Here is a 21,117-nt window from a genome sequence, read left to right on the forward strand (position 1 = left end):
TTAATAATCGACTTTGACCCTCGGGAACGAATAATCGAATAATCTGATATTCTGTCCCATCCCTAATGGTCACTTGCCAAAGAAAATAAATTAAGACCATAGTTTTATATTTTCATGTGTTTTACAATCCAAATATAAAGTTTTTCACAAGCCATAATTTAGTTTCCCTAGTAACGCCTGAGGGTTTGACTAATACCTGGAACCATCATTACCCTCCCGTAATGCCGCGTTTCCACTGCAGGGTGCGGTACGGTTCGGTTCACAAAGGTGCAGTACGGACTGAGCCGTACTCGTATTGCCCTCGTTTTCAGTACTCCTCCGTTGGGGTACTGAAAACGAGACGAGACGCCTGAAAGGGTACTGGAAAATTCGAGCTACACGCCCCCTCCGTTGATTGGTCGACAGAACCGTCACTTCCGGGCGACGTGGGGATAAAAACAAACAAACAGTAGCCTCGAGGTATTATTCTTTACAATGAACATGTCGCGTAAAACGCTTGCTTGGGCGAACAATGTTTCCCGAAGCTCCGCTAGGCATTGGAAAAAACTACTTAATTCATCGTTCAGATCTACTTTATCTTATTTTATTTCATGATCATAATACCTAACAGTATATAGTTTGTTTTCGTCGTCCTCCATTGCTCGATTCAACAATACATTTTGGCACTTTTTACTCCCGGATCAGACCGCAGAAAAAGCCTTGGACTTTCCTATCGCCAACATGCCTCTGTACTCGGATATTTCAGGCACGGAGACTGGGAAATGCACAGACTGCACCAAACTGCAACAGACGGTGGCTTTATTTGAAACGAGACTAGCAGCATTAGAAAAATGCAAAGGACTCCTACAGGATACAGTGCCGATGGGTGAGTTTGCTGAGCTCACTCAGATACAGCAAGATTATCAAAGCTACACTGTATCCTTCCCGAAGCTGGACAAGAGAGAGACAGTTCCAGCTGCGTCTCACTGGCACAGAGTCGGCGCTAAGCCAAAACAACATACCAAAGTGAATCAACAAGATCACTCAACGCCAAATGCTAAACTACCCAAAGCTAAAGTTACATGTATCAGCCGGATTAGCCCGTCACTGAAATTAACCTGCCACTGAAGAACCGGTTCCTGCCACTTCAAGAGTCCACGAACGCGCCTGCCACCCATGCACCCCTGAGCCCCGAGATGCGTCCGGACGGACAGTGCGGACAGAGACGGAACATGAACCAGTCGCCATGGAGGCGAGCTGCGCATGCCTCGGCCACCTGTGCACCCCTGACCCCTGAAATGTGTCCGGACAGACAGTACGGACAGACATGGAACAACCAGTCGCCACAGAGGCGGGCTGCGCATGTGTCTGCCACCGTCCAACAACGGCCCATCTCAGAGAAAGCAGATGAACCAGACACTCTGATTATAGGAGACTCAACCATCAAGGATATAACCGGTAAGAAGATCAAAACATGCAACTTCCCATATGGAATGGTTAGTGATATCAACCATAAACTAGCCAAAATCATATTGGAAAACCCCAAAATCTCACAGATTATTGTGCATGCAGGATTTAATGATATTCAAAGAGAACAGTCAGAACTTCTGAAGAGGGATTACACTGATCTATTGGATACACTGGACAAAATACACATCAACTCATTCATCAGTGGACCCATACCAGCAGTTGACAGGGGAATAAACAGATTCAGTCGTCTACTTGCACTGAATACATGGCTTTCCAGAGTCTGCAATGAAAGAGGAAGGGGCTTTATTGACAATTTCAACTTATTCTGGGGGCGCAAATATCTTTTCAGAGCAGATGGCCTACACCCAAACAGGTTAGGCTCAAAACTGTTGAGGGACAATCTTTTCTTCTCGCTTTACGCACAGGCCACAATCTTGCCATGGTCTGACGCACAGGCCACAATCAGAGCACAGGTTGAGAAGAAGCGAGACTACAGCCTCCCCCACACATCTACTCTGCCACTATCTGACACACAGATAGCAGACAGCCCACAGACCTTGAAGAGAGACAACAGCCCGCCCGACGCCATCAACGATGTGTCTTCCCCAATCGCTGATGCTGGCTTGACGAGGAACGGCCACCCCCCTCCTCTGCATTACAGACCAAAGACCTTGAAGAGAGACAACAGCCTGCCCGACACCATGGACACCGTGCCTTCCCCCATCGCTGATGCTGGCTTGGCGAGGAACGGCCACCCCCCTCCTCATCTCTCCCATAGCCACAACAACTCCAGCTCCACTGTCTCCTCCCTTTGCGATTTTCCAGCTGAATTTAAGAAACAGGAATATGTAGGCATCAAACTTGCATCTGTGTCAATGATAGCATCGCCAGGTCATTCCCACAGGCTGATAACACCAAAGCGGAGGGAGCCCCAGCCCCCCGCCCCCTGTACTGATAGTAGTCCTGAGTATTACTGAGACAAAAAAGGGTTCAGCCGTAGACAAAGTATAAAGGACGTTTCGCATAATCTGCTGAACCCAAGGTTGCCTATGTCAAAACATGGCAACTTTTGCATTCCTGCTGTAACCACTAAGAGAGTAAACAAAGGGAAACTTAAGACACACTGCTAACCTCACAAATCTCATACATGTTTCATCCAAACCAAAAACAACCTTAAAGCCTCTCAACAACACCATCAGGATGGGTCTACTTAATGTTAGGTCTCTTAATAACAAATCATTTTTAGTTAATGATTTTATTACCACCTCTAAACTGGATTTTATGTTTTTAACTGAAACATGGCTGGAACAAAATAACAGTGCAACCGTTCTGATAGAGACAGCTCCTCCCAACTATAACTTTTTTGATGCCTGTAGATCTGGAAAAAGAGGTGGAGGGGTTGCTGTTATATTTAAAAATGTTTTTCAGGGGAAACAGATGTTATTTGGTGATTTTCCATCATTCGAATACCTTTGTGCTGTATTGAAATGCTCCCCAGAGTTCTCCTATTAATTATTTACAGGCCACCCACATACTCTGCAAATTTTTTCGATGAATTCACAGAATTATTGTCTAGCATCTCCACAGACTTTGACTGTCTAGTTATAACTGGTGACTTCAATTTTCATACTGATGATTTGAATGACAAGTGTGCAAAAAAACTTTTTACCATTTTGGACACATTTGAACTGTCCCAACATGTGAAAGAGACTACTCATTGTAAGGGCCACACTCTAGACCTGGTTATCACAAAGGGCCTCAATGTTTCTGATCTCTCTGTGACTGATCCTTCCTTGTCTGACCACTTTTGTGTTTTCTTTAATATATCTTTTATTGCCGACATACAGACAAAATCAAATACTGTCAAAAAACGGTATATCAATGAAGAATCCTATGTACTTTTTAGAAAGGCCATCTCCTTACTACCACCTCTCAACCCATGTTCTGCTGATGATCTTGTAGAAAACTTTAATTTGAAAATTTTGAAAGTCATGGATGTCATTGCACCTTATAAGGTTAAAACGATTTCTGGAAAGCAAAAGGCACCCTGGAGAAAAGCTGCTTCTGTAACAGCACAGAAAAAAGAATGCAGGAAGGTTGAACGCATCTGGCGTAAAACAAAACTTCATATTCACCATGATATCTACAAAGAGAGCCTCCGTGCCTACAATTCAGACTTAAAAAGTGCTAGAGAAACATTTTTCTCCAATATCATTAAATCCAATAATAATAATGCAAAAACCCTATTTGCAACTGTTGACAGACTGACCAACCCCCCAACACAAATTCCACCTGATCTCCATTCCACGCAGAAATGCAATGAGTTTGCAGCTTTTTATACTGATAAAATTGAAGGCATCAGACGCGCCATCAATATCTCCACTTCAAACAAAAATGTTGGACTACCACCCTGTTCAGGCAAAAGTAACGTGGCAGGTATGGCATGCTTTAATGTTATTGACTCTAAAACTCTTGTGGAAACTGTTACACAACTAAAGCCATCCACCTGTTGCCTTGATTCTTTACCTACCAACCTCTTTAAGAATGTTTTTGACTGCCTAGCAATAGGCATATTGCAGATAGTTAACAACTCTCTCCAGTCAGGCAACTTCCCAAAAGCCCTGAAAACTGCAGTTATTAAACCCCTTTTAAAAAAGCGGAGCCTAGATACCTCTATTATTAACAACTACAGACCAATATCAAATCTGCCCTTCATAAGTAAAATCATTGAGAAAGTTGTCCTCCAGCAACTTAATCACTTCCTGGCATCAACTGGTTGTTATGACACCTTCCAATCAGGATTTCGACCCCTGCACAGCACTGAGACTGCCCTCATTAAAGTTGTAAACGACATCCGTCTTAACACAGACTCTGGCAAAACCTCAATACTAATGCTACTAGACCTCAGTGCTGCATTCAACACTGTAGACCATACAATACTTTTGGACAGGTTATAAAACTGGGTGGGGCTTTCAGGCACAGTCTTAAATTGGTTCAGATCCTACCTACAAAATGGGAACTACTTTGTTTCCATTGGCGACTTTGTATCAGAATCAACCAACGTGATGTGTGGAGTCCCACAAGGTTCGATCTTAGGACCCTCTTTATTCAACATATACATGCCCCCACTAGGGCAAATCATGCATAATAACAATATTGACCATCATTGCTATGCCATGACACGCAAATCTATGTATCGCTATCACCAAATGACTATCGGCCCATAGATCTGCTGTGCCAGTGCATTGAGCAAGTGAAAGACTGGATGCGCCGAAATTTCCTACAGCTAAATGAGGATAAAACAGAGATAATTGTATTTGGTGCTAAAACGGAAAGGCTTAAAGTAACCCAACACCTTCACTCTCTGTCCCTGAAAACCTCAATCAAAGCCAGAAATCTAGGGGTTATCATGGATTCTGATTTACATTTCGAAAGTCACATCAAATCAGTTACAAAATCTGCATATTATCACCTTAAAAATGTAGCAAGACTTAGAGGGCTCATGTCCACCGAAGACTTACAAAAACTTGTACATGCCTTTATCACTAGTAAGCTTGATTACTGCAATGGTCTCCTTACAGGTCTCCCAAAACAAACTCTAAGGAAGCTTCAGCTTGTTCAGAATGCTGCTGCTAGAGTTTTAACAAAGACCAAAAAATGTGAACATATTACACCAATTCTTAAATCGTTACATTGGCTTCCTGTAGGTCAGAGAATTGATTTTAAAATCATGTTGCTAACCTATAAATCCCTACATGGTTTAGGCCCAAAATATTTAACTGATATGCTTCCACTACATAAGACTAGAACACTAAGATCTTCTGAGACCAATCTGTTAATTATCCCCAGAGTAAACACGAAACATGGGAAAGCAGGATTTAGTTACTATGCAACAAATAGCTGGAATAAACTCCCTGAGGATTTAAGACTTGCCCCAACTCTGAGCACCTTTAAAACAAGATTGAAGACTTTTATGTTTGCTTTAGCTTTCTGCTAAATCTTAAATACTTTACCTTTATTTTACTAAAATGCCTTTTTAACTTTCCCTTTATTTTCTATTTTTACCAGAAAAATACATGATCTGATACCAGAGAGAAAGGTTGTATAAGGCAGTGGTTCCCAAACTTTTTGTGCCCAAGGCACACCAAAGGACAAATAAAAATTTCAAGGCACACCTATTGTGCAAAATAGCCTTATAACACATGTTATCACTAATATCTGTTTATCTGTTAAGTTTATAATTATTTACTAATGCCAAATAAGATGTGACAAAGACAACTATTCTACTCATGAAATATTTATTAACAAAATACTTCACAAAAATATTTAAACTTTATCAAATTGGGCTTAATCAAACACACCCATTTCAACCAGACAGGTGAGGCAAAGGAAACTGAAATTCAGCAGAGAACTGTCCATGAGAAAGCTGCATGGTCCTGAATCTGACCCACAAATTATAACTAACATTTAGAATCAGGCTTTTTTTGTAAATATTCTAACAAATCAGTGGGACACATGTGCCTGTCGGGGCGCACAGATTTTTTTAATCCTTGGTGGCACGGAGGAGAGGGCCACTCGCAAGTCCTGCTCAACAGAGAGCCGTGACCTGGTCTTGTTCTTCATGTAAACAAGAGTGGAGAACGCCAACTCACACAGGTAGGTGGTGGGGAAATGAAGAAGTTGGTCGATAGCGTGGTGGGAGATGGTTGGATATTCTGATGCACAAACCAACCAAAACTGATCGAGTGTGAGCTCACTAAATTTCAGTTTCAGCGTGCGGTCCGCACGGAGCTCTGCGCCCTCCTCTCTCTCCTTCATAGTGAGCTTCTCTTTTGAGGACTCGGACTCCTGGTTGAATGGGTCTCGGATCCAGTCATTGTCCTCGATGTCCGCCACACGTGGAAAATAGCGCTCAAACCTCTCTTTTAAGGTCTGAAGGTGTTCGGCATATATAGCGCGCTCACTGGCTGCCTGTGGCGCAGCTGATGCCAGCGGGAACATGTTCATGGAGCCCTGTTCCAAAGCCTCGCGCCACAGGGTCAGTTTGCCCATAAAGCCCCGAATCTTGTCTGTGGATGATAAAATGTTTTCATTCCTGCCCTGAAGCTTGGCGTTTAACTCGTGGAGATGCCCAAATCTGTCTGCAAGGTAAGCCAGCCTGGCGCACCAGCTCTCATCCGCGAGCCTGTCTTTATGTGGGACAGCGTGTTCACGTGAAAATTCCAAAAGCTCTTCCCGAAGCTCGTAAAAACGGGATAAGACTTTCCCCCGAGACAACCATCGTACCTCTGTGTGGAGGATCAGGCTTTGGTGGTCGGCTCCCATCTCAGTGCACAGCTGGGAGAAAAGGCGAGATTTCAGGGGCCTTGATTTGATGTAATTCACCATCTGCACAGCCTGATTCAGCACCTCAGTCAACTCCGGGGGCATGGTTTTGGCAACTAATGCCTCTCGGTGCAAAATGCAGTGGTTGGTCATTATTTGTGGATTTTGTGCTTTTACCTTTGCAATAAAGCCTCTCACTCTCCCCGTCATGCATGCCGCACCATCCGTGCACAGACTGACGCACATACTCCAGCACAGATTGTTTTCTTTTAAGTAGTTATCAGTTACCTTGAATATTTCTTCTCCCGTTGTATGGCTTGCCATTTCTTTACAGAAGAAAAAAGTCTCTTTAATAGAGTCACCGTCAACATACCTGACGTTTGCCAGGAGCTGGGCAGCCCCACTTATGTCGGTCGATTCATCTATTTGAAGAGAAAATCTGCCGCTCGCCTGCAGTTTCTCTGTTAAATGTTGTTCAATGTCTTCTGACATGTCATCTATTCGTCTTTTGATTGTGTTATCAGATGCCGGCACCTTGGATAGCTCATTTGCGGCATCTGGACCCAGCATGACACCTGCAATTATTTTGCAAGCAGGGAGGATGAGTGTCTCCGCTATTGTGTGGGGCTTCTTTTGCTTTGCAATAAGCTCCGCTAACATGTAACTAGCCTCCATTGCCTTTTCGGACACTTTCACACAATCCAACAAACGGTCTTGCTGCCTCTGGTTCAGATCCCGCGCTCTTTTGAAATAGGCCAGGTTTCTCTCAGCGTGGAAGGGATGTTTGGTTTCCAAGTGCCTCTTCAGCTTGCTTGGAACCATATTAGAATTAGCTAACTTCTCCCGACAGAGGACGCACTCCGGCTGAGGAATGTTGACATCCCCGGTCCAACTGAAGCCATAAGACAGGTAACTTTCATGATACTGTCAGCTGACAGTTTTTTCCCTCTTTTCTTTCGGTGGGTTGTCGGACTCGGCAGTCTCTGCACTGGTGGTTGGTAGTTGTTTGCTCCGCACGAGAAAGTGCTCCATTTTCCCTCTTGTTTATGTTTTAATGTTGTGTTGACCTACTGCCTTTGATGCGTCAGTCTAAATTAAATCCCCACCTGCGCAACTGCGCGAACAGCGAAATGTGGGATCCTCTTTGAGGATTTCTTAAATAGTTTTTAGATAAAGAGTTTGCCTCTGTATTATGGAATGAGTGCATTCAAAGTAGTATATAGTAAATTAAAATAATTATTTTCGTATAGTTGTATACTATATTGCAGTAGGCGTTGCCACAAAATCCCACGGCACACTTGGACTTGCCTCACGGCACACCAGTGTGCCGCGGCACACAGTTTGGGAACCACTGGTATAAGGGTTAGAGTCCTGAGTTTGTTTGTATAAGGGTTAGAGTCCTGAGTTTGTATTTGTATAAGGGTTAGAGTCCTGAGTTTGTATTTGTGTAAGGGTTAGAGTCCTGAGTTTGTAAGGGTTAGAGTCCTGAGTTTGTATAAGGGTTAGAGTCCTGAGTTTTGTTGAATAAGGCCTTTGGTCTGGGCTAGAGTCCTAGAAGCTGGGTTAGAGTCCTAGAATATTGTATAAGGGTTAGAGTCCTGAGTTTGTTTGTATAAGGGTTAGAGTCCTGAGTTTGTGTATAAGGGTTAGAGTCCAGAGTTTTGTTGAATAAGGCCTTTGGTCTGGGCTAGAGTCCTAGAAGCTGGGTTAGAGTCCTAGAATATTGTCCTTTAGGTCGGGTTGTAGTCCCGACTTGGGTTCCAGAGAGACTGTTGATCTGATCTTAAATACATTGCACTTTCAATTTTACTTACTAAAAAGCCTTTTTAACTTTCAATTTAATTTTCTCTTAAATACATTGCACTTTCTATTTTACTCATTTCTTGCCTATGTTTTCTTTTACTTATCTATTATTTTATTTTATTGTATGACAATGTTTATATGTGAAGCACTTTGAGTCTGCCTTGTGTATGAAAAGTGCTATATAAATAAAGTTGCCTTGCCTTGCCTTGCCTACCATAATGGCCCGTTCAGACTACACGATTTCAGCCCAATTTTGCCCCGATTCTTTCGTCGCAGACAAATTTGCGAATCGTACACGATTTTGACAGGTCGGCGACGAGACGAGGTCTTGTAATGTGACATGCTTGTGATCTGCAATGTTTCCGTCTGCGACGTTCGAAAACCCCACGACGAAAAGTTTGGCATGTCAGAATTTTTTGGGGAATCGCATGACGTATACATTGTTGACATGAGGGAACCACGCCCCCAGTTGCGTGAGGGAACCCCCCGAACAGCTGGAACTCACGCGCAGTGTTTCCCAACTGACCTCACTGCACTACGCTGAGTAGGAGTAACTACTGCAAAAATGAATGCGATCAATAACAAGAAGAATGCTAATAAAGAAAACTATAGAAAATAGAGCAATATAATGGATACAACTTTGGTGGAAATGTGGCAGCAACGTCCCTGCATTTTCGACGTGTCCTCGAAGGACTTTCACGATAGGGTGAAAATGGAAACAGCCTGTCGAGAAATAGCCGACACCCTTGACCTACCCGGTAAGTTTGGAGCCATCAGCTGTTGACGTGCTAATAGCTATCATAACCTATCATAAACCGTCTCTGTGCAAAGGACCGCCAGCATAATGCCTAGTGCTAGGTACTCGGGATCCATTGTTGACGCTTTGTTGCTAGGCTACGTTGTTGCTGCATCTACTTTGTATAGTTCATGTCACGCGCAACGCAACTACTGTGAGGAAGTGCCGCATTGAGCAGATATAAAAACTACTGGAACCTTTATGACAAAAATGTAAAAAGCATTTATGTTAGTTCTAAATCCTAGATTTTCAAAATATCTTGCAAACGTGAATGATACAAAGTAGAGAGCATCGCACCCTCGAATCTTGTAGTGTGGAATGTGAGGAATGTCTGAGAATCGTGTAGTCTGAACCGGCCATTAAGGGTACTGTCGGCGGTGGAAACGCAACCTCGGAATTGAGCTGGGCTATACCGCCCCCTCCCTCCCGGACTGAGGCGAACCGAACCGTACCGCACCCTGCAGTGGAAACGCGGCATAAGGTTCTTATGCAACGGGAACGTTGTTCACTCCTCCAGTAAATAGGACAGACCTTAGATATGACTTGGCAACATGAGGTATTCTAGTCCGCTCAGCTATGAGCCAGGGGGCCAATGCTATGCATTGTACATATTTTTAATTTGTCCCGGCCTTTATAACCCAGATACTCTAGCCCAGGGCCCCTCTGGCATTTGCCAGATTTCCAGAGGGGCCGTCCGTCACTGTGCACAGCAGATGCGTTTGTAATTTTACGTTTCAATTTGTAACCGCGGCAACGTTGAAGACACTTAATGTGTATTCAAGACATTTAAAATGATATCACTGTCACTTTTTTAAATCCTACCATCTGAAAGCCTAAAGTTAATCGTTGAAATTAAAAAATGTAAACGATTTATTTTATATTATAATACGTATTTCTTTTGAAAAAATGTCTTTGTTGTATTTTTACATTTTCAAACTGTCAAATGATTCCAGGACGGGGAGCTTTACTGTACCGTTGTTCTCGATGTAGCGGGTCTCCTGCTTGCCCTGGTCCAGTGGGACCCCGTGGATCTCCACTCTCACCAGGGGGTCCACGATGGACCCCTCCTTGATGTTCACCTTGGGCAGCTGCTGCCCGCTGATCACCTGGATAACCGATGAATAATCCAATAAATAAACACGACCCATAAACAATCCGATAATTAAATACAACCCATAGGCTAAATAATCTGATAAATAAACACAACCCATTAACAATCCGATAAATAAACACAACCCATAAATAATGCAATAAATAAACACAACTGATAATTATCCGGAAAACACAATACGTTTAGCGAATATTTGAAGGACATTGATGTAGTAAAGGACTTTTATTGATTTATGTTTCGTTATAATATAATGTTTTTATAATATACTATAATAATATAATAACTCAATAATACCAAAATTATACCACATAATAAATACTTTACTTTACATATAAGTAATTTTACATGCATAACTTCAATAAATGTACTTGTGTGGAATGTCACTTTTTTTTTTACTAAGGTACTGCTTTCTGAAGGGAACTTTAAGGTTTGGGTAATTTTGTGTGTCTCTCCAGTACCTGGATGTGCAGCACCTGGGGCAGGTAGGAGTCCCGGTTCTGGGGGGCCTCGGGGTTAAAGCCCCCCCCAGGCTGCCTCATGAAGCTGGGCTTGAGGATGTACCCGCAGCCCCCGTTCTGCCGGAACAGGCCGTCGTTGAGGTCCATGGCCTCGCCCGCCGTCTGGAAGTTCAGCGCCACTGGGGGACGGGAAGGGGAGGGGGTTTTGGGATGTTGGCGGAATTTAGAATGTATAATTACACAAAAAGTGTTAAGTATTTGTTTTATAATTATAATACAGAAATATTAATGTTTTCTTAAAAACATTATTTTTTATTATTTTTTTACAATTATTTTTAACCCATTAGGAAGAGCGTTTCCATGATCTCACTTCCTGTCTGATATCCCCACCTTAATTGGCTTTTCCCCCACACGCCTCACCTCTTTCGTCAAAATACTGAACGAGTCTGTCGACGGAGAGCATTGGAAAAATCAGAATTTTGTGCTTTTCTTTAATCACAAATTAATTGTCCGGATGACTGAAAGGAAAGTGGTGACCGATCCAAAGTCATTCTAAGTTACAATTAGGGCATTTAGCAGACACTTTTATCCAAAGCAACTTACAACCGTTCATTCTCCCATTCATACACACATTCACCCATTCACAGCGACGGCGGAGTCGATCCCTCAGGGCGACAGCCAGCTGGACAGGAGCAGTCAGGGTGAGGCGTCTCGCTCAGGGACACCTCCACACTCAGCTAGGAGGAACTGGGAATCAAACTAGCAACCTTCAGGTTACCAGCCAACCCGCTCTACCTCCTTAGCGAAGCCCACCCACACTAACCTATCTGGCATCCTGCGTTCCACATCTCCTGGGGGCTGAAGTTGGAGGAGTCAGTCCGGAAGCCGCTGGGGTAAACGCGGCTCAGCAGCCGAGAGTTGTGAAGCACGAACTCCCCGCCTGTGGAGAGAGGTCCGCAGGAAGTGGTCCCACTCTATCCAAAAGCCCTCTCCCTTTGTCTCTCCATCGCTCCCCTCTGCCCCCAAAAACTCTGGACTTTCATTTTATTTTTAAACTATGAACTGTTTGGTTTTGCTTTGCCTTTTGCACTTTTTAGAATACATCATGTTTTCAAACTCGTTTGAATAAATCGTGATTTCAATATTGACCGAAATAATCGTGATAAGGATTTTTATCCACCATCAATACTGCGACAACAAGCCTTACCGGCGTCCCTCAGGTGCTTGCAGTAAACTGTAACTGTAAACTGTAACTGTAAACTGTAACTGTAAACGGTAACTGTAAACTGTCTCTGTAAACGTAAACTGTTACAGTTACTGTTGCCTTACCGGCGTCTCTAAGGTGCTTACTGTAAACTGTCTCTGTAAACTGTAACAGTAAACTGTTAAAGTCACTGTTGCCTTACCGGCGTCTCTGAGTTGCTTGCGGGCCTTGGACTCTGTGAAGGAGGACACCTCGTAGAACTTCTGGTGCAGGCGGCTGTGCTTGAAGCCGCTGAAGTGGACGCTCTTGCAGTAGACCACGCAGTCAGACAGCTCCTTGGAAAGATGCTGCTTGGACTTCTGCATAGAGACACCCCCCCGGTCGGGGACAGGACATGCAGTGAGTGGCTGGCCTTTTGACATTAGCCAGAATAAATGTTGAAACGAGTTTCACAAAAAGTCGGGGGTGAGTCTTTGTCCGGACCGTTGCAAATGAGAAGAGGAAAAAATGGTAAACAGACTGCATTTATACAGCGCATTTCTAACCAGTGGCCACTCAAAGCACTTTACAATATTGCCTAACATTCACCCATTCATGCACCCATTCTGTGGCAACCCGCCACGTGCCAGGGACAGGGAGCGTTCTCCAGCTGATCCTCATCAGCTGGATGGGAAACACCCGGCGAGAGGAACGCGTGGAGGGGTTAAAGCAGAGTCGAGGACTCACTGCAGGGAGGCGACCCACCGACAACGGAGGAGGAGACGCACAACCCCACGACGGCTACGAGGCTCACGGAGACCCCAGCCTAGAGACTCTTATGCTTCAACCTTCTACCCTGTTGTTAATAAACGCCGTAACCGGCTTTAAACTCGCCTAGAACGTGCCTACTTTCCGTGTCAACCAGTCTTCCAGCCAACCGGGTTGCCACAATTCACACACCAACGGCGGAGTCGACCCCTCAGGGCGACAGCCAGCTCGTCAGGACCAGTCAGGGTGGAGTGCCTCTAACTAAATCCACCAGGAGGGGAATGTTAACGAGGGACAGGTGAGGACAATTAAGGTGAGCGAGGACGATCAGCGCAGGGGGCGAGATGTGACACGCCTGGCATCGGGGAACTCCTGCGTTGACGGCGGAGTCACCTCTGCATGGGTGATCACCAGGGTGCACCGCCAGACTCGAGCCAAAGACAACCCCCCCACCCCCCCGGGTGCTGGTGTAAGCTACACCAGGACACCCGGCTGCCAAAGAGCGACCATAGTGCTATAAGTTACAGTGTGTTTGTGGAGTGGAGTAAAGAGAGAGAGAGAGAGAGAGAGAGAGAGAGAGAGAGAGAGAGAGAGAGAGAGAGAGAGTTAGCCTTGTGCTGAACTGGATGATGAGTTAATGAAGTGTTGTTGAAACAAGAGTAGCCTAATCTGTAAAGAGATAATGGTAACTGTAATAATGCTTTGTTTTCTTTAACTTGTCTATTTTCTTTTATTATTTAATTTTATTGTATGTGAAGCGCTTTGAGTCTGCCTTGTGTATGACGACGGAATACAAACTGAAACGACAATTCTATCATTCTTATTGCATGTTGTACTCAGTTATAGTACTTAGTCTTGTCAGGGCTCTCAAGTTTTGAACTGAGTTCAGAGTGAGATTTTGTCGGCGGGGGGGGGAATGCATTCAAATGTGTCCACAGAAATGGTGACTAATGTATGATAGTAAGCATTATTGGCCATTAATACTAATATTCAGAAACAACACTGCCTCAAAAGTCTATTGGCTTAAGCAACACCAGTAATGGCATATACTTTTCCCTGAACTTTTAAACGTTGCAAACGTGCAAAAACATATTATATATTTATGTGGAATTCAGTCCAATGCTTAAAATATATCTGTGGCATTCAGTAGGCCAATGCTGTGGTAAAGTGTGCAAAGTATGATCAAGTGTTTCTTTCTGTTCAATAGATAAAACTTTATCAATCCTCTGTAGGAGAAATGTGTTAATGTTTGTCCCTATAAAACAATAATGGTAAAAAAATAAATACAAAACATGACGGTAACTAAGTAAGTCAAACCGTCCAATCTGAAGGCTCTACTTAACCACTCCCCCTACTCACTTCCACCAATGCAAAGCGAACAGAACAGCCTAACTAGTTTGTGAATGACCCAGAGAAACGCAACTCAAATTCAATGTCAACATGTATGAGGCTTTAATAAAATCCCGGACGATTTTGAAATTGTGTCTCAAAAAGAGGGCATGTCCGGGCAAAAGTGGACGTCTGGTTACCCTATGTACGGGAAACCCTTTGGATTCCTACCTGTTCCACTGTTAAATAGCAGCCCAAATTGGTGGGCGCTATTCTTGTAATTTCTCTTTGTGAGACACACGAAGTGTGGCGTGTCAGCGTGTGCATGGGTTGAATTGCGTGTGTCTCACGCCGAATGCATGAGACTTGAGAGCCCTGTCTTGTAGCATCGTATCCTAGCTATCTGTGTTGTATGCAGGGAATGGTTTAACCTAGTGATAGCTAGTGCTTGGCACTTGGGTCTATGAACATCCTTACTGTACCGACAGCATTATATTGTTGTTTCTCTTTCTTCTGACAAACATTGTAAGTCTCTTAGGATAAAAGCGTCTGATAAACGCCCTGAATGTAAATGTAATGTAATATCGTGCAAGTCGTAACCAGTTGTCGGCCTTCTGATCCCGTCGCTGGCCCCACCCCCCATGACCCACTGGTCAGCAGGGTGACCCACTGGTCAGTGGAGTGACCCACTGGTCAGCGGGGTGACCCACTGGTCGATGACCCACTGGTCAGTGCTCCCAGTTTGGTGTTTCCAGCGTCTCGGATGCTCATGAATAAACATGGCCGCACACGGCTGCTGACAGATTTGTTGACACGGCAATCTCACCGTCTGTCCAGAGACATTCCGGGCGTCTGTCCATCCGACCCCCTTGTGCTGAAACACAAGCTAACGACACGAGGCGGTGAGGGGACTCCTTTATGCGTCGCACCGGCGGAATATGTTCAGCAGTGAGCTCATAAAGAGAGACAGAGAGAGAGAGAGAGAGAGAGAGAGAGAGAGAGAGAGAGAGAGAGAGAGAGAGAGACATACAGAACATACAGAGAGAGAGAGAGAGAGAGAGAGAGAGAGAGAGAGAGAGAGAGAGAGAGAGAGACACACACAGAACATACAGAGAGAGAGAGAGAGAGAGAGAGAGAGAGAGAGAGAGAGACACACAGAACATACAGAGAGAGAGAGAGAGAGAGAGAGAGAGAGAGAGAGAGAGAGAGAGAGAGAGAGAGAGAGAGAGAGAGACACACAGAACATACAGAGAGAGAGAGAGAGAGAGAGAGAGAGAGAGAGAGAGACATACAGAACATACAGAGAGAGAGGGAGAGAGAGAGAGCGAGAGAGAGAGAGAGAGAGAGAGAGAGAGAGAGAGAGAGAGACACGCAGAACATACAGAGAGAGAGAGAGGGAGAGAGAGAGAGAGAGAGAGAGAGAGAGAGAGAGAGAGAGAGACACACACAGAACATACAGAGAGAGAGAGAGAGAGAGAGAGAGAGAGAGAGAGAGAGAGAGAGAGAGAGTCTCGTTTGTGGTAATACATACACTAAACTCTGGGCCACCTCCCTCCAGCTAGGTGCCAGGCCCCTGGCAATTAGAGCTGCTATAGGGTTTAGTGAGAGGGCTGAGACCGTGGGTTAATTAATGCCCTCAGAGGGAAGAGTGTTTCATTTCAGGTGGATGTTACCGCCATCGTCTGCACTCTACACCTTGTTCTTTCCGACGCAAGACATGCTTGGATTCTCTGTGTTTCTTCCCTATTGCATTTATACCGCGCTTTTCTAACCAGTGGCCACTCGAAGCGCTTTACAATATTGCCAAACATTCACCCATTCATACACACGTTCACACACCGACAGCAACGTCGATGCCTCAGGGCGCCAGCCAGGTTTCAGGGAGCAGCCATGGGTGAAGCGTCTCGCTCAGGGACACTCAGCTAGGAGGAACCGGGGATCCAACTAGCAACCTTCAGGTTACAAGCCAAACCGCTCTACCTCCTGTGCTAAACCGACCTCCTACTTAGCCCCTAAAGAGTGTCCTTCAACCTCAGTCACCCCTTATGTAATATACATGGGTTCGGAGGCTGCGACCCAGACCAGGCACCGGGTGTTGGATGAGCAGATCCCCTTACGGCCCAAGGACCCTGTGGAAACCTCATGGAGAACTGGAGAGGTACTGAGGCCCTGGTTGAACAGACGAGAGGCGAGAGGCCGATAAAGACGGACGGAACGGACTGAACGGAAAGAACAGATGAGAGCAGGGTCAGAGTCCGATAAAGACAGAGGAGAGTCCGATAAAGACAGAGGAGAGTCCGATAAAGACAGGCGGAACGGACTGATGGAAAAACAGTCGAGAGCAGTGTCAGAGTCCGATAAAGACAGAGGAGAGTCCTATAAAGACAGAGGAGAGTCTGATAAAGACAGAGGAGGTTCCGATAAAGACAGGCCAGAGTCCGATAAAGTCAGACAGAACGGACTGAATGGAAAGAACAGTTGAAAGCAGGGCGAGAGTCAGATAAAGCCAGACTTTCGAAATGTAGTGCATCTATAGATAACGTCTTAAAATCCAAGCACTGAAAAAAAAGCAAACCTTTCAGTGAGTCAGAATGGGTTTGACAGATGAGCTACACATCACCAGATCACTACGCCTGTTCGAGCGCCCCGGAGGCAACGCAAGATTACGTCTGTAGAGAAGTAGTGGAATTTTCCATTCAAGACGAGACAAAAGGGCAGAGGGAGCAGAACGAACACAATGCATAGGGCACGGCCAGGAGGACCACTATGGAGGGCTTTTGTCAACGGTAGACCGCTCCGTGTAACCTGCGTGACATGGGAGCATACAGGAAGGCTAGGATCCAAAGGAAAAATATTGAATTCGAAATTTATTTATTTTTAGAAATTTTTAGGGCTGTCAAGCGATTAAAATATTTAATCACGATTAATCGCATTAATGCCGTAGTTAACTCACGATTAATCGCGATTAATCGTACATTTTTTTCTATGCTTAATATCCCTTGAATTCTTTGTCCCATTAATTTTTCTCATTTGAATGCTCTTATCAACATGGAGATGTGCATCGGCTTGCCTTGTGCAAATGTTTTTTTATTGATAACAACATTGGCATATACTGATCCAAACAGGACGGTACAAAAAAAAAGCCTATAATGCAATTAAACGATGAACATACAAAGATATGCCAAATTAACGTCGTTAAAATTGGTTTGCGTTAACGCCGTTAATAACGTGTTTAACTGACAGCTCTAGAAATTTTGTTTTTATAAGCTAAATAAAAAATCACTTTTTGATGCAATCTGTTGATAAAAAAAGATTAGCGGAAGAAATTAATAATCATAAGAGAAAATGCTGTAGAAAGTGCAGCGATATCTGTGAGCAAATGGAGCACAATTTGATTTATTAGATTTTTGATTTTCAGAAACAACTCAAGCTGAACCAACCACGATTGAAATAACCTGGCACAAGATACAATTCTTTAGAGAGTGCAGCGATATCAGTGACAGAATAGGCCTATAGCAATTTTTTATTGTTGTTAAAAATTGTTCTCCAAATAAAATCGCACATTTACGATGCAGACTGTTGATCATTTTCATATTTAAAAATATATAAAAAATACATAAATAAATGACTTCAACCACGATTGAAATGACTCGGGCTTAGAAAGGCGTGGAAAGTGCAGCGATATCAGTGAGAGAAGACGCCACATCACCCTCTCCTGTTCCTTCCCTCTTTGGCGCTAGGTTGAGTTGAAGCCAAACCAACACACCGCCCGCGTCGTCAGACTTGTGAATCGGAGGCAACTGCCGATAAACGAGGTCACTGGCGTCCGTTCTCGCTGGAGACTTTTAATTACGCATTTCAATTCTGGCCATTGGTTTAACTCTGAACCACACAGCTGCGTACAAACTGATGCTGTTCTCAAACCACCTCAACTTTCAGAGCCAGGAACCAAAAAATATGTTAAATAAGATGACTCTAATCAAAAAGGAGTGCATTCATTTCAATTATGTGCTGAGAAGCGACAGCACATCAACATTTTAATGGTGGAGAGAGAGAGAGAGAGAGAGAGAGAGAGAGAGAGAGAGAGAGAGAGAGAGAGAGAGAGAGAGAGAGAGAGAGAGAGTCCAAAAATCGTAATAAGCCTGACGCTCAGACAAATAACGAAAATTAACAACCAAATGTATCTCTAATGCACTTCCTGTGATGGAGCTGATGCATATCCAGCAGGAAATCGATCAACAGCAGCGTGATAGATAATTCAAAACCAAAAGACATTGACCTGCATATGAACATCGGCCATGCAATTGTATATGATATATGTTTGATGCTTGTCGAGCACGTGCTAACCTCCCTTGACGTTTACGTTTCAATACCAGTATCGGCACGGATCGAGATCGACTACCTTGGTCTTTCGGCGGAACGTCTCGCGGTGGGAGTGCTCGTCGTCGATCTCGGCTGCCTCGTCCTCGTCGCTGACCTCGCCGGTGAGGGGGTCCTCAGTGAGACCTCCGACCCTCTCCTCCAGACCCCCGATCTTCTTGGCCTTCAGCAGAATCTTCCCCTTCAGCTCCTGGTCAAAGAGAAACGGAAAAAAACGTCAATGATGATCCGTTTCTGAATTGTAGGTAATTCCATGTTTCCATATTTTTGCAAAACACTTGAAAACGAAAGTGCATTATTTTTTGAAGAATTTGAACGGAATAGACTTATATTAACGTACAGTGGTCTTTTATTTTATTGTTTGTATTTTGTCGGGTTGTTTTGTCTCATGTCTTTTTATATGTTGTGTTTGCATCTTCCACAGTGCTGTAAAGCACTGAACTTATCTGAACTGAACTGAAATAAAGTTCAAATCAAGAGAGGGTCTTTGTGAGTCTTTGCAGCTATCAGCAACACGTTGGGGCCCTCAGATATGATTCAACACACTTTAAATTCGGCATTTGTTACTGCGGGTTAAATGGGTTCGGCCTAGCTACACTTCTGTTTTTCTGAGCCTTTGCGGTAAGCAAGTACTGTTAACAATACATTTGACAGGGCCTACATTGGCATAATTACGTTAAATGGACTTCAACTAGGGATGGAGAGAGAGAGAGAGAGAGAGAGAGAGAGAGAGAAAGACAGACAGACAGAGAGGGAGAGGGAGGGAGAGAGGGAGGGATGGGGAGAGAGAGAGATAGAGAGAGAGAGAGAGAGAGAGAGACAGAGACAGAGTGAGAGAGGGAGACGGAGAGAGAGAGAGAGGGAGGGATGGGGAGAGAGATACAGAGACAGAAAGAGAGAGAGAGAGAGAGAGAGAGAGAGAGAGAGAGAGAGAGAGAGAGAGAGAGAGACAGAGACAGAGACAGAGACAGAGAGAGAGACAGACACAGAGAGAGAGAGGGATTGAGAGAGCCCTGCCCCCCCTAAGTTATCCTAACGGTCATCTAAACCTAATAGGTCTTAACGAACCCAATCAAGATAATAAAGTGAGCGCGGTGTAATCGGGCTGTTCATATTCCTTGGCGTCTGCGTCGGTGAGGCGATAGTGGCTCCATTAATAATTCAGCGCGGCCGTGCCTCCGCATGTCGGGGCCGATCAGATGACTAAGGGGGGGAGGGGGAGTTAGGGTGCTGGAGGGTGTTAGGGTGCTGGAGGGAGGCGGTGTCGTAGCAGCAACCGTCCCACAGGGAGAAAGTGAGTCTGTTCTCTGGGTCACGACACAGGGAGAGAGGGAGGGAGGGAGAGAGAGAGGGAGAGAGAGGGAGGGAGAGAGAGAGCGAGAGAGAGCTGCTCCCTGCTGACTAGGGTGGACCGGGTTGTGGCTTAGATGCTGCGTTGAGTTACTCACCAGCTTCCGCAGAAGACTCAAGACTCACCTGTTCAGAGTTCACCTAGACTCTGTATAGCCTCCCCCTCCCACCTTTCTACTTATTGTATGTTTGTACGTCCTGGCACTTAATGTACGCATTGTATGTCATACTTATTAATCCTGGTTGTGTAATATCTTATCCTAGCTATCTCTGTTGTATACTGGGAATGGGTTAACCTAGTGATTGTGAGTGCTTGGCACTTCTATGAGCATCCATACTGTACCGACAGAGATATATTGCTTGGATCGAACTAGCAACCTTCAGGGAGCAGTCAGGAGGAGGTGCCTTGCTCAGGGACACCTCAACACTAAGCTAGGAGGAGCCGGGGATCGAACTAGCAGCCTTCCATCTTTCAGCTGGGAGTCAAGTACCCTTACCACTAGAGTTACCCCCCACCCTTCAAATTCAGTATAGTAAGTCAAAAAATGTAACCCTATTAATAAATCAGTCACATAGCAAAGTCGAGTACCGTATTTTCCGGACTATACGTCGCTCCCGAGTATTAGTCGCATCAGTCAAAAGATGCTCCATGACGAGGAAAAAAACATATATACGTCGCATCGGTGTATAAGTCGCATTTATTTTTAAACATTTAAACAAGAACGTTTAGTCTGGAGAGACTGAATAAAATTGCAATAGCAATAGGCCTATAGGTGTGTCGGTCCCACTCGTAGTTCTGAGAGTATACCGAATTCAGTGACACCGGGATTCCACCGGACGCGTATGCGCCGCGGTCCTAAACCTGAGCGCACGATCGGGAGGTGGAAGTTGCGCTTTAGACACAAGTCCAGCGGAGGGCTCCAGTTTTCGCCGGCCAAGTCATGCGCTGTGATATGTGTGACAGCTATGTTGCACAACATTGCAGCTAAGGCTGGGGTAGCTTTGGTTGAACCGGAGGACATTGAGGACGATGACGACGAGAATATAATTTATTCGGTGGTGCAGTAGGCTTGCAGCGTTCAGTTGTAGGCCTAATGAATGACGGTGCCATCTTGCGGCCGAAGATTATGTACGCACAATTTTGGCATATAAGTCGCTTCGAAAT

General features: G+C 44.7%; 1 protein-coding gene across 1 annotated transcript in view; it reads right to left on the minus strand.

Moving 5' to 3' along the window:
* plcd4a (phospholipase C, delta 4a) overlaps positions 1-21,117 on the minus strand; it is a 46,318-nt gene that overhangs the window by 13,383 nt on the left and 11,818 nt on the right. Inside the window, exons 10-14 of the mRNA XM_056594578.1 lie at positions 18,625-18,792; positions 12,349-12,505; positions 11,766-11,882; positions 10,943-11,121; positions 10,347-10,479 (exon numbers count right to left, since the gene is read on the minus strand). Coding sequence (XP_056450553.1) covers positions 10,347-10,479; positions 10,943-11,121; positions 11,766-11,882; positions 12,349-12,505; positions 18,625-18,792 — 754 coding nt within the window. The remainder of the gene's footprint in view (positions 1-10,346; positions 10,480-10,942; positions 11,122-11,765; positions 11,883-12,348; positions 12,506-18,624; positions 18,793-21,117) is intronic.

The sequence above is a fragment of the Gadus chalcogrammus genome, chromosome 7 (assembly GCF_026213295.1).
Source record: "Gadus chalcogrammus isolate NIFS_2021 chromosome 7, NIFS_Gcha_1.0, whole genome shotgun sequence".
NCBI classification, from domain to species: domain Eukaryota; kingdom Metazoa; phylum Chordata; class Actinopteri; order Gadiformes; family Gadidae; genus Gadus; species Gadus chalcogrammus.